The following is a 12,863-nucleotide window of genomic DNA, read 5'->3' as shown; positions in this document are numbered from 1 at the left end:
ACAAGGAAAAAAATTACCCTGCTTCTCCCAGGAACTTCTGTTTCTTTATAGTGTTTCCAGAATTAACCATGTAACCACAAGGTGCATGGTCTTATTGTTCAGTAAGTGCTACAGCAGAGTAAATGTCCCTATAGACAAGCCACATGTTGCTCTGAGCACAGAGGTCATTTCTGCTACAGCAAAGGGTCAGATTATTTTTTTCTTCAGAAGGGCAAAGGCTAGATAGAATGTTCATGATAGGATTTGTGTTGTTGTGCATTTGCCGAGAAGATTTAGTACAACAGAAAACAGAATTGGAAGGGACCTTGGAAGTCTTCTAGTCCAACTCCCTGCTCAAGCAGGAGACCCTGCACCATTTTAGACAAATGTCTGTCCAGTCTCTTTTTTAAAAGTCTCCACCACTTCTGAAGGCAAGCTGTTCCACTGGTTTATTGTTCTACTGTTAAGTTATCTCTCCTTAATTTTCGGTTGCTTCTTTCCTTGGTTAGTTTCCCACCATTGTCTTGCCTTCTGATCCAAACAAGTTCTGTGATTAAATCCCTAGTTGATGTGTTGCATTCCTTAACTTCATTACTTCATTTTTGCTCATTTTAAATTTCCCTCTACTACTCTTCTCAATACAAGTCCATGCAAAACTCATGCTTATATTTGTTCTTGCGTTAAATACCCATACTAAGCTACAACATGAGTACATAGCGTATCTTTCTATAGCTACGAGATTAGTTATATTTCTATGTTTTCCAAAAACAACCAAAAGCTTCTCAACTGCTTGAAAGACCCTTTAAAAATTCATCACGCTCCTTTTGAGAATATACATTATCCCCATGAATTCCTGCAGCATATCTTTATTTTCTAACTATTTTTCTAACAATATTAATCACATTTGTTTTAATGAAACCTCCTCTCCGAGCCCGTATGAAAATATTATCCAGGCTAGTTCATAAATAATTACACCAGACACTGAACTGTAGCTCCTGAACACAACAGCTCCTTAAAATCAAAACAAGACTATCAAACATCATCTTATTCTTCACCCTAGGCTCATTGCCACTCACTGTTTATCATGCCTCGTGCCTTTGAAATCTTAAAAGAAGAAATAAAATAAAACAAGAATACCGAATGTTGGAACTCTTCACATACACCTCCTGCCAAGCAGAAAAGTAACCCTAGTTCTTGGTCTTTTTTATTCCCCAAACACAGACTTTTGACATCAAACAACTGATCCCACAATAATACAATTTGTTTCCTCTGTTGCAAGTTGTTTATGTCTTTCCCTCACAATGACCATTTTGAAGTACAACCAGCATGAACTGTAAGCAATTAGTAACCAGAAAACTCAGGATGGTTTTCACTTTGATCATTTGTATGTAAAGAGGACGGTTGCTCACTGCCCTTTAACCACTGCATGGCTCAGTTTTCTACCCACAAGAATCTAAGATGGCAGACTGATATTTTTTTAAGCTTCTAGATTTCAAGGATATAAAAATAAAGTCAAAATGCAAGATGACAACTTGTTTTAGAAGCAAGCTAGGTGTAAGCCTGGAGTTCGTATAAAGAACTTGTTGGTGTCTCTGTGTGTGTGAAGGAGAGAGAGACAAAGAGACAGAGACAGAGGAAAAAAGAGAAACTGTTTACATTTAGAAAATCAGTGCTGCAAGAGTTGCACCTTAATACCTAGAATCGTATTTAAAAAGTTGTGAAATAGCCATTGAACGCTTAATAAGTAGCGCTTTTTATGTTAACTTGATCGCAAAAGTAAAACAAATTACCAAGAAGTAAAGCTCCCTGTGGAATGGCCTTTATTGATTGTGTTAGTGGTAATCACAAATAGATATCCACACCACATAACATTTGTTTTTTTACAGAAACTTTTTTTGGTAATTAATCTATTTATATAGCTGCAATTAAGACATGTACGAAGCCACAAACACCCACTGAAGATAATTCAGCTTAGAAGTCTAACAAATGGCCTTCTCATTATGATTCTGGTTCTGCACGACAGATTGGTTAGCAGCTTAGAAAAAAAGAACATTCCCTCGGCAATTCATTGCTCTTATGGATCCCAAGCAAACTGGACCTGTTCCATCCAAAGGTAATGAGTTTGCTTCCCAAATATTATCTATCCATCTATCTTCATCGCCCATACATATTTCACTTAGCCACTTTATAAAGAATATCCTGTACACACACACACACACACACACACACACACAAACACACACATATACATACATACATACACACACACATACACACATACACACAAACACACATTGTGGATCAGTTTCTCGCCTTTCAAGGGCCCAGCAGATTGTAGAAGAAGACGGCTGTGTTCATTTAGGAATCCGAAGCGTAGCTACATTTTTCAAAAGTGCCAAGCTCTTATTTTGCTCACATTGGCAAGTTACCAGAGCTCAGCATGTGGCATAAATGCAATCTAATTGCAAGCACTAAGCTACAGACTGACAGAGGCCAGGGGAATCATCCCATATTTGATAATTATTCGGTCTACAATTCATCTAAAAATCAATATTATTAACCCAAGGGAAAGGCTTGTTTCATTGCAAAGAAATATTTATACAACAGATGTCATTGGAGGAATCAACACTTTAATATCTAAGTGCTCTCCGATATTACTGTAGAACATTTTCCTAATCCTGTCTGTCCACATGCCTCAACATTTGTCTGCAAGTTATGCCCCCCCAGATAGGCAGGTCATTTGTGCAAATGTCTTTTTGGTTCAGATTTTCTGCTTTCTCTGCCTCTGTTCATTTTGGGAAACAATTGAGAACAAAAGAACTTTCTGTACTATTGAACAAAACTCAACAGAAATTCTAGAAATAGAAAACAAAATCCAACCATCCTTTGGGCAGCACACAGCAATGCTGTCCTCATGGCCATTTTCTGTCCCTCCAATATTGTTTCTAAACCTGCCATCCTGAGCTCAATGTTTGGGGAGCCAGGCTCTGCTTGTCACAAGCCAGGGCAAAGGGTGAGTGATGGAGGAGTAACATCTTCTTTAAAAACCTTGGTCCAGCTGGCTTGGGTGGTAGCACCTCATAAGGGCCCTTTTCCAGGATTACAGGAGAAGATGGTCAACAGTGTTGAAGGTGGAAGAGGGCTCTATGCCCCAACGGCAGATAAAGCAGCAGAAACATCTTCTAGGAAAAGGGAAACTCTGGTTACAAACCTCCACTGCCTTGTGGCTATATCCACTACTGGAAAAGTCTTCAGGAGTCAACCTCGAGGCAAAATCTGGAGCCGGAGTCCCGGAAGCAGTTCGTGATTGTGTGCAACCACGTTCTGGTAACTCCTGCGATGCAGCTGGAACCAATCATCTCAGCTCTGCCATTCCATTGGACTATTTCAGCAACAGACTTCCATCTTTCCGAGGTGGGTAAAATGAGGAGCCAGATAGTTGGGGGCAATAGCCTGACTCCATAAACTCATTAGAGAGGGCTGTAAAGCACTGTGGAATGGTATGTAAGTCTAAGTGCTATCACTGTTACTATTTTCAAGAGGCAGACCAAAAGATCAGGATGGCAGTCGCAGCAACTCAATCAAAGCCTTTCCCCTTCTCAGAGCCAATACATATATATACAGATAGTTCTTTCCTATTACCACAACTTGGAGCAGAATTCCCTTTGCTAAGCAAGTGGTTATTAAGTAAGTCTCACCTGCTATTACTAGCTTTTGTTTTTGTTGGTTATTAAAAGAATCACTATAGTTATTAAGTGAATCATGCAGTTGTTAAGTGAATCCAGCTTCCCCCATTGACTTTGCTTATGAGAAGCCAACTGAGAAGGTTGCACATAGAGAACATGACCCCAGGACTCTGCAACTGTTATAAATACATGCCAGATGACAAGCGGCCGGATTTTGATCAGTGGCAATGGAGATCCTGTAATGGTCGTAAGTGCAAGGACTGGTCATAAGCCACTTTTTTGATGCTGCTTTAACTTGGAACAGTCACTAAATGAATGATTTGTAAGTTGAGGACTACCTGTTTCAAAGATGCAGAGATTTTATCACACTGTGCTGGCCATTCTTGTAACTATTTTTTATAGTTTTTTATAGAACTGCAGTGGTGCACTGGTTAGAATGCAGTACTGCAGGCTACTTCTGTTGACTGCCTGCTGCCTGCAATTTGGCAGATCAAATCTTACCAGGCTCAAGACTGACTCAGCCTTCCATTCTTCCGAGGTGAGTAAAATGTAGACCCAGATTGTTGGGAGCAATAGGCTGACTCTGTAAACCACTTAGAGAGGACTGTAAAAGCATTGTGAAATGGTATATAAGTCAAGGCACTATTGCTGTTGCTATTCACCCCCAACCACATCTGCAGGTAAAGATATATATTGATACAATTTCAGAATACTATTGACGGAACAGAAATAAATTCTACTGCAAATGAAACCATGGCAATCTGGCCATTTCAGGATACTGTTAAAAGGGAATGACACCATTAGGCCTCATCTTCTCCAAATACAATAGTGATGTTCTGCTCTCCTCTCTTGTGACTTGTTGGAAACATGTAGAGTGGTAGGTTTCGGTAGCAGGGGAAGAAAATAACTTAGTGCTAACGGAGAAGGGAAACAAATAGGAAGAAATGGCCCAGGCTTGCTAATAACAAGAGAAATGACATCTGGTCACATCCATCACAAGCCAACCACAAATAGTGGGAGATAAAATGTTATATAGACTTTGTACATCTAATCTTTTTTATAAAATATGTCAGCCAGCAGTTGAATCCATTTGTTAACTGCATGAACACAAATGGCAAATCCACTCAGGCAAGGCGTTTTCTTTAGTCTGTATCATCCATTTTCTACACAGTAAATAAAAATGTTACAATGTGATAGCTAAAATGAAAAGAGAAATTATTTTTAGGGCGTATCCTTCTGCTAGGTCAGAGACCAGTTCTAGTTTACTTGTTTACATAATCCTGTTAAGTAAACTATTCCTTTCCCAGAACAATGTTCCTGATCCTTCCCTTGCCTAAAAGAAAAGAATGTTACTGACCTTAACAAAGGCGGAATGAAACTGACCAGTGGCAGCAGAGACCCAGCTCCATCTTATTGTCTGAAAACATCAACCATATAACTTAGCAAAAGTGCCAATGTTTTCTGTAATTTGTAGACGTGAGCCAAATTCTATCAAGATTCCAACATTCATTAGCAAGGATGCAAGAACTATTTCCAGGACTACTACCTGCTACCTAAAAATGTGGCTTTTCCTAACAATTTTTAAAAAAAACCTCTGTTATGGAGGCAAAACTTATCTGCTTTTCATTTTGTGATCCTAAAATCCAGAGCCCAAGAATTTCCTGTTCTGTAGTTCAAAATTCTCATAAAAGGTCTTACCATTTTATTGTTTTCTGTTCCTCTTTTCTTTTTTAAAGTTGAAATGCCACAATCATTGTCTCAATTAAATGGGTTATCTTCCTCCTTAGAGTTGTACTCTTTTCTTTTCTTTTTTGCCTTCCATGACAATTAGAAGACAAATTATCAGGAAGGAAATAAATACTACTGGTATAGACTGTACATTCTGTTTTGGATGTTTTGGGAACTGGGAGAGAGGGGTCTTAGTTGTGTAACCTCTATCTACAACAATTCTGAGACCAATACCTTATCACTCACTTGCACTATCTATCTATCTATCTATCTATCTATCTATCTATCTATCTATCTATCTATCTATCTCTATCTATCTATCTATCTATCTATCTATCTATCTATCTATCTATCTATCTATATCATCTATATCTATATCATCTATATCTATCTATCTATCTATCTATCTATCTATCTATCTATCTATCTATCTAAATAAATAAATAAATAAATAAAGGGAGACTAGTATAGATCTATTTCAAGCTATTTAGCTCTCATCAGCTAGCCATACCCTTACTGGGATTTGAACCTGTGCTGTATTACATATTAGGCAGTTGTGTTAGCCACTAAGCCACAGGCTCTCCTCCTTTATCAGCTAGGCCAGGGAAATAGGTATGTATTGTGTCACAACCCCTGGTATGCCCAAATATTGGAGGAAGCATACTGCTTCCTTTCTCTGTCTATTGGCTCACCCCAGGAGACCATCCAGACAGGAAGCCATTATTTTTAATGTTGCCTTTGTTACATTTGTGTAACAAATGTGCTGATAAATAAATAAAGGGAGACTAGTATAGATGTATTTCAAGCTATTTAGCTCTCATCAGGTAGCCATACCCTTACTGGGATTTGAACCTGTGCTGTATTACATATTAGGCAGTTGTGTTAGCCACTAAGCCACAGGCTCTCCTCTTTTATCATATATATATGATATATGATATATATGATATATATATATATATATATATATATATATATATATATATATATATATATATATATATATATACACACACACACACATACATACATACATACATACATACATACATACATACATACATACATACATATATATATATATATATATATATATATATATATATATATAAGATAAACGGCTGTGTGTGTGTATGTTCCGGCATAACTCTGGAACGCCTCAAGCAATTTCAACCAAACTTGGCACACAGATAACTTACTCTCTTGAAACAAATACTGTGGGGGGTAAGACGCCCCTAAAACCCCTCGGTGTGTGTTTTATGATATAATCTGTTGTGCCTTAAAATTGCTTCTACTGTACTGCCATAAAATGGATTCTACTGTGCAACGCAGTGGAGTTGCCATGGTAATGGCTTCCCAGTATTCCACAAGGGGGCTCCTTCTGATAAGGGGGAAAATCCAACATTAGAAATTACATTTGGTCTGGACATTTCCCCCCTATAAAAAAATACCCGAGCAACACCGGGTTATTGGCTAGTCTTGGATAAAGTACTTAGAATTCATTAGGTAGCAGAACCATAACTAAATCTCAGCTCCTAAAAATACAACCTGTGCACCCCAAAACCTACTTAGGAACCAGATGTCCCAAGTGCCACAACATTATGAGGGCACCACAACAATGAGAAAAGTATATTCCATCTGGCAGGAAGCCTCCATTGAATAAATGCTTTTGTTTTACTGAGAGTTGCCTGTCCAACTTTGAGTAAGGAGGCACAGGAGAATAATTAACTGCAGCAATTGAATGTGTTGGCTGACTATGTTGGAGAAGGTGAGACCTTAACATCCATAATCTCGTCAAGTCTTTGCCTCCCATAAAGAGTTGCTGAGTAGTGATATATTCATAATGGATCAAAGACATCTGTTTGTTTGTTTCCTTCTGAACTGAGCATTAATATCTAAAGGACTGGGAGTTACCATCAAAAGACTGAATGGATTATTATTTTTTAAAACAGAGGAAATCACTTGTAGGCTATTAGTGTCTTTCTTACTAAAGACATATTGGAAGAAATATGATGTTTAGATTTCAAATGTGATTAACCTATTGCCTCAGCATACATCATGCTAATAAGTTGCTTGCATAGAAGATAGTCTGATATTGAAATGAGCAATGAATGCTTAGAACATTCATTGGGTCAATCCAACTATATCTTAAGGTTAAAATGAAAAATTCCCAAATCAAGTGTATAGATTGCCTCCCCATCATTTTGCTGCAACAGATCTAAACATCATTTGTTTTATAGTTGGATGAGATTTATATTAAATCAAACAATTTTGAATAGAACTGTGATGAACATACTTTCAAATGAAAGAAAAGAGGTCAACATCATAGTTTCTAGTATACAGGTAAAACTAAAGGTTCCCCTTGCACATATGTGCTAGTCGTTCCCAGCTCTAGGGGGCTGTGTTCATCTCATTTTCAAAGAAAAAGAGCCAGCGCTGTCCGAAGATGTCACTGTCCATGGTCATGTGGCCAGCATTACTAAATGCTGAAGGTGAACAAAACCCTGTTACCTTCCCACCAAAAGTGGCTCCTATTTTTCTATTTGCATTTTTACATGCTTTCAAACTGCTAGGTTGGCAGAAGCTGGGACAAGGGGCTCATTCTGTTACGCAATGCTAGGGATTCGAACCACCAAACTGCCAACCTTTCTGATTGACAAGCTAGCATCTTAGCCACTGAGCCACCATGTTCCCTTTCTAGTATGTAACCCTCTCTAAAGTCCCTAAAGCATGACTGATTCAGTCTGTGGGAGTGTGGAATGAAACAACAGAACTCACTCCACCAAATAAAGAATGCATTGTTATACGATGTGTTCACTTTTTTCCCATATTTAATGGTAACAATAGAATAGCCTCTTTCCTTGTTTTCAGGAAAGAGAGCTGGGAATGAATAAAATAAAACCTCATCTAAAGATATCCATTTTTTCCATGATATTCATCTTGTATGGTTCATTAAACCCTGAGGAAAGTGTCTATTTAATGCATGAATATTTAAATAAGAGCGTTCTGGGTTATGCATTGTGTATCTATTGTGTTAATTATTGTTGTATAGTAAAAGTTAGTCCTCGCTGTTACGAATGACAGCTCGGCAGCAGCCAGGCGCGTCTTAGCCAATCAGACGCGCCTGTCAGTTGCCGGGCGAGTCTGAGGAACTATAAAAGGCAGACTCGTTCAAACTGTCAGTTGTTCAGCACCAGAGCAGACGAACACTCCAGTCCAGCTGGAGCTGCTTCTCTGCCTCTCTCTCTACACAGATCATCCTTCTGTTGCTACATTGTTAAACCAGCACCCTGCCTGGTTGTTACCTGTTACTGTTACAAGTTGTGTTAAAATAAATTGGTTACAGAGTTACCGGACACGAGCCTCTGTCTCATTCCTGAAGATATAATACTGGCGACGAGGACTGGGGACCTGTAACCAGAAGAAAAAGGAACCAACTGCCACTTCTCCAACCAACTGCTATGGCCGGAATGCCAATGTTTGCCCCTTTTGGGGTTGGAGGTGAAACCTGGGAGGCATTTCTTGAACGGTTTGAATGCTTTTTAATCGCTAACAACCGTCAAGGTCAGTCTCAAGCGAGGAAATGTGGGTTCTTCCTTACGGCTTGTGGCCCAGAAATGTTTGCCACCGCAAGGTCCTTTGCCGCCCCTAGAGCGGTGTACGACCTCACCTGGCAAGAACTAACAGACGGATTGCAGGCATACTACGCACCTACTCCATCTCAAATAGCCAGACGCTTCGCTTACCGCAGGCGAGTCCAAAAGCCTGCAGAAACGGTAAATCAATTTTTGCAAGCCTTGAGAGTTGCTGCAGCACAGTGTGAGTTCCCAGATCTTGAGGCAAATCTAGCAGAGCAATTCATCTGTGGCCTAAAGGATATTTTTCTCAGGCGTAGACTTTTGGGCAAGCCTAAGGTCACATTAGCTTATGCCATAGACGAGGCTCGCGCTGCGGAGTTGGCAGATTCATCCTCCAACGAAATAGAACGCTACCTCGCGCAGATGACGGTTGCTGGAGGGTTACCTGCCACTCAAGCCTCAACCGTTCCAACTCCTCCTCCGCTCCAGCAGCCAACGTACATTACAAATCTAATTGATGAGCTAGCCCCCCTGCCTGACTATCTACAACAACTTCAGGTAGATAGACTTGGAGCACAACCCCGCCGTCAGCAGCCTCGACAGAGTCAAGCCATCAGCCGTTTCCCTTCAAACTCCTCTGCTTGCATTGGCTGTGGCGGAGCGCACGCCCGGGCTAATTGCCCCTTCAAGGCAGCGGTTTGCCGCCGCTGCGGAAAGAAAGGACATTTAGCCCATGTCTGCAAGGCTTCACTTCCTACTCCTTCTGCAGCAATCGAGCCACCTCCTCCATATGGTCCTCCTCCACCCCCGCCGAAGAGCTCGCAGCAGCGGAAACCTGCTCAGCGTCAAGACGAATGCTTTAACATCAATCAAGCTTCTTCGTCCCTGCATGACACCTCCATCAACTCATCCTCACAGGGTATGGACAAAATCAATATTAAAATACTGATTGAAGGGAAGCCGTGTCAGATGGAAGTGGACTCCGGCTCATCAAAATCCCTTCTTTCTTGGGACACTTTTTCTATGTTGTGCCCCCACGTGAAACGTTGTCACTTGTCACCCCTTAATGCAATTTTAACAGACTATCAAGGCTCCCATATCTCTATCCTAGGTTCATATGCCTTGAGGGTTTCTTATGGCAAGTTTTGCGCTGTTTTACCTGCTTTAATTGTTCAGAAACCTTTACCAGCAATTCTGGGGTTAGAATGGTTTTCTCCCTTGGGTATCTCCCTTCAGGGGATTCATTCTACTGCGGACACGCCCCCAGACATAGCAGCAGTCTTGTCAGACTATGCTGATATCTTTGATGGCCAGCTAGGCCATTACAAAGGCAGCCCCATATCCCTTAGCTTGGACCCCCAGGTTGCACCAATCAGACTGAAGGCCCGCAGGGTGCCCTTTGCATTAAGGCCAAAGGTTGAAGCTGAGCTCGATAAGCTCGTGGCGCAGGGCATACTGGAGCCCGTCGACCACTCACCTTGGGAGACCCCCATTGTGATTGCGGTGAAGGCCGACGGCTCCATTAGGATCTGCGCCGACTATAAGTCGACCATCAACCTTGGCCTTCAGGCAAACCCCTATCCAGTCCCTGTTGTACAGCACCTGCTCCATTCCTTGGGGCAGGGCCGTATTTTCGCTAAACTGGATATGGCGCAGGCCTACCAGCAACTCCCTGTGGATGACGATGCGGCGGCTGCCCAAACCATCGTCACCCACCGGGGGGCTTTCCGTTGTCGCCGCCTTCAATTCGGCGTTTCCGTTGCCCCGGGGATTTTCCAGAGCCTCATGGAACGTCTGCTCCATGGGCTCCCTGGAGTGGTACCTTACTTTGATGACGTCCTGATTGCTGCTGACAGCCGCTCAGACCTCATCAAAGTACTGAGGAAAGTCCTCGACCGTTTCAGGGGCGCGGGTCTTAAATTTAAACGCAGCAAATGTTTCTTTGCTGTGCCCCAAGTGGATTTCCTGGGCTTCACAATTGATGCCCAGGGAATTCATCCTACCCCTTCTAAATTGGCAGCTATCAGGAACGCTCCCACTCCTACTACAAAGGCGCAGCTCCAATCGTTCCTGGGGCTTCTAAATTTCTATGCGCCTTTCATCCCTCACAAGGCATCACTAGCCGAGCCGCTACATCGGTTGCTCGACCAATCCGCGCCTTGGCAATGGGGCAGCCACGAAGCGCATGCGTTCGCGGCTGTCAAATCCCTGCTGACGTCAGAGGCAGTCTTAGTGCAATATAGCGACAAGATGCCCCTGACTCTAGCATGTGATGCCTCCCCCGTCGGTTTGGGGGCTGTTCTGAGTCACGTCCTGCCCAACGGCTCAGAAGCCCCCATAGCTTTTTATTCCAGAACACTGTCCTCGGCTGAGAGGAACTACAGCCAGATTGACAAGGAGGCTCTGGCTGCAGTGTCTGGAATCAAAAAGTTTCACAACTACCTATACGGGCGGCACTTCACCCTATTCACAGACCATAAGCCACTCCTTGGGCTACTGGCTGGTGATAGACCGACCCCTCCTATCCTGTCCCCAAGGATGAGCCGCTGGACGGAGTTCTTAGCGGCGTATTCTTACGCCCTGTGCTACCGTCCGGGCAAGCAAATAGGGCATGCAGATGCCCTTAGTCGCTGCCCTCTTCCGGACACGGAAGATCAAGCGGTTCCTTGCCGTTCTGTTCTGGCAATTGCTCAGTTAGAATTGCCATTGACTTCTACCGATGTGGCCGCCTACTCTCGGTCTGACCCCACACTGTCACAGCTATTGAACTGGGTCCTGAGAGGCTGGCCTGCGGGTGAGTTACCACCTCAGTTCAAGCACTTCAAGAACAGACAGTGGGAGCTTTCTATACATTCAGGCTGCCTACTGTGGGGCGACCGTGTGGTCATCCCAACGGTCCTCCGACAACAGATTCTGCAACGTCTCCATGAAAGTCACCCCGGAGTAAGCAGAATGAAGGCCCTTGCTCGCAGTTTCGTTTGGTGGCCAGGGTTAGATGCAGAGATCGAAGCCTGGGTTGCCAAATGCGAAACCTGCCAGCAGTCCCGACCATCTCCTCCTTCCTCTCCCTCCCGGGAATGGGAGATGCCTCGGGGTCCCTGGTCTAGAATACATATAGATTTCGCTGGCCCCTTTCACGGCCAGACTTTCCTTATAGTTGTGGACACGTACTCTCGATGGGTGGAAGTATTGCTCATGCACTCCACCACATCTGACAGTACTGTGCGAGCCTTGCGACGATTGTTCGCAACCCACGGGTTGCCGGACACAGTAGTGTCCGACAACGGCCCGCAATTCACGTCTACAACGTTCCAAACATACCTGGCCGAGCAAGGGGTCCGCCACGCGCTGGTTGCCCCTTACCACCCGGCCAGCAATGGCCGAGCGGAAAGGGCGGTTAGATCTGCCAAGGAGGCTTTGGGCCGTCTAAACCGTGGAGACTGGCAGGCAAGGGTGGATGCTTACTTATTGGCACAGCACTCCACACCTTGCCCCCTGACACAGAAAAGCCCCGCGGAGATGTTGATGGGCAGGCGCCTGCGGACCACCCTGGATAGATTGCATCCCGTCTATTCAGGAATTCAGTCTGGCAACCTGGGGCCTCCAACCCCCTACCGCACTTTTAAGCCTGGGGACCTGGTTTGGGCTAGAAACTATGGAGGAGAGACGAGATGGGTGCCTACAATTATAACCGAAATAACAGGGCCAGTTTCCTACAGGATTCGAGTTTCAGATGGATCAACCTGGAGAAGACACCTGGATCAATTGAGACAACGACGGTCATCAGAAAATGATTCTCAAGCCGACACGCAAGGTCCTGGCTTAACCGTTTCTCAGCCAGACCTGAATCCGCAACCGCAGTTAAATAACCACAACTCTCCAGCCTTCTCCAATC

The 12,863-nt window shown here is 43.2% G+C and overlaps 1 protein-coding gene across 1 annotated transcript; it reads left to right on the top strand.

Moving 5' to 3' along the window:
• Positions 1 to 11,833: 11,833 nt before the first annotated feature.
• LOC116508999 (uncharacterized protein K02A2.6-like) lies at positions 11,834 to 12,529 on the top strand (the record flags this gene model as incomplete). The annotated part of the gene is made up of 1 exon (XM_032217869.1): positions 11,834 to 12,529. A coding segment is annotated over one exon (696 nt), but the record flags the coding sequence as incomplete, so codon positions are not given.
• Positions 12,530 to 12,863: the final 334 nt, after the last annotated feature.

Source organism: Thamnophis elegans, chromosome 5, assembly GCF_009769535.1.
Source record: "Thamnophis elegans isolate rThaEle1 chromosome 5, rThaEle1.pri, whole genome shotgun sequence".
NCBI classification, from domain to species: Eukaryota; Metazoa; Chordata; class Lepidosauria; order Squamata; family Colubridae; genus Thamnophis; species Thamnophis elegans.
This window is presented reverse-complemented; position numbering and strand designations above follow the sequence as displayed.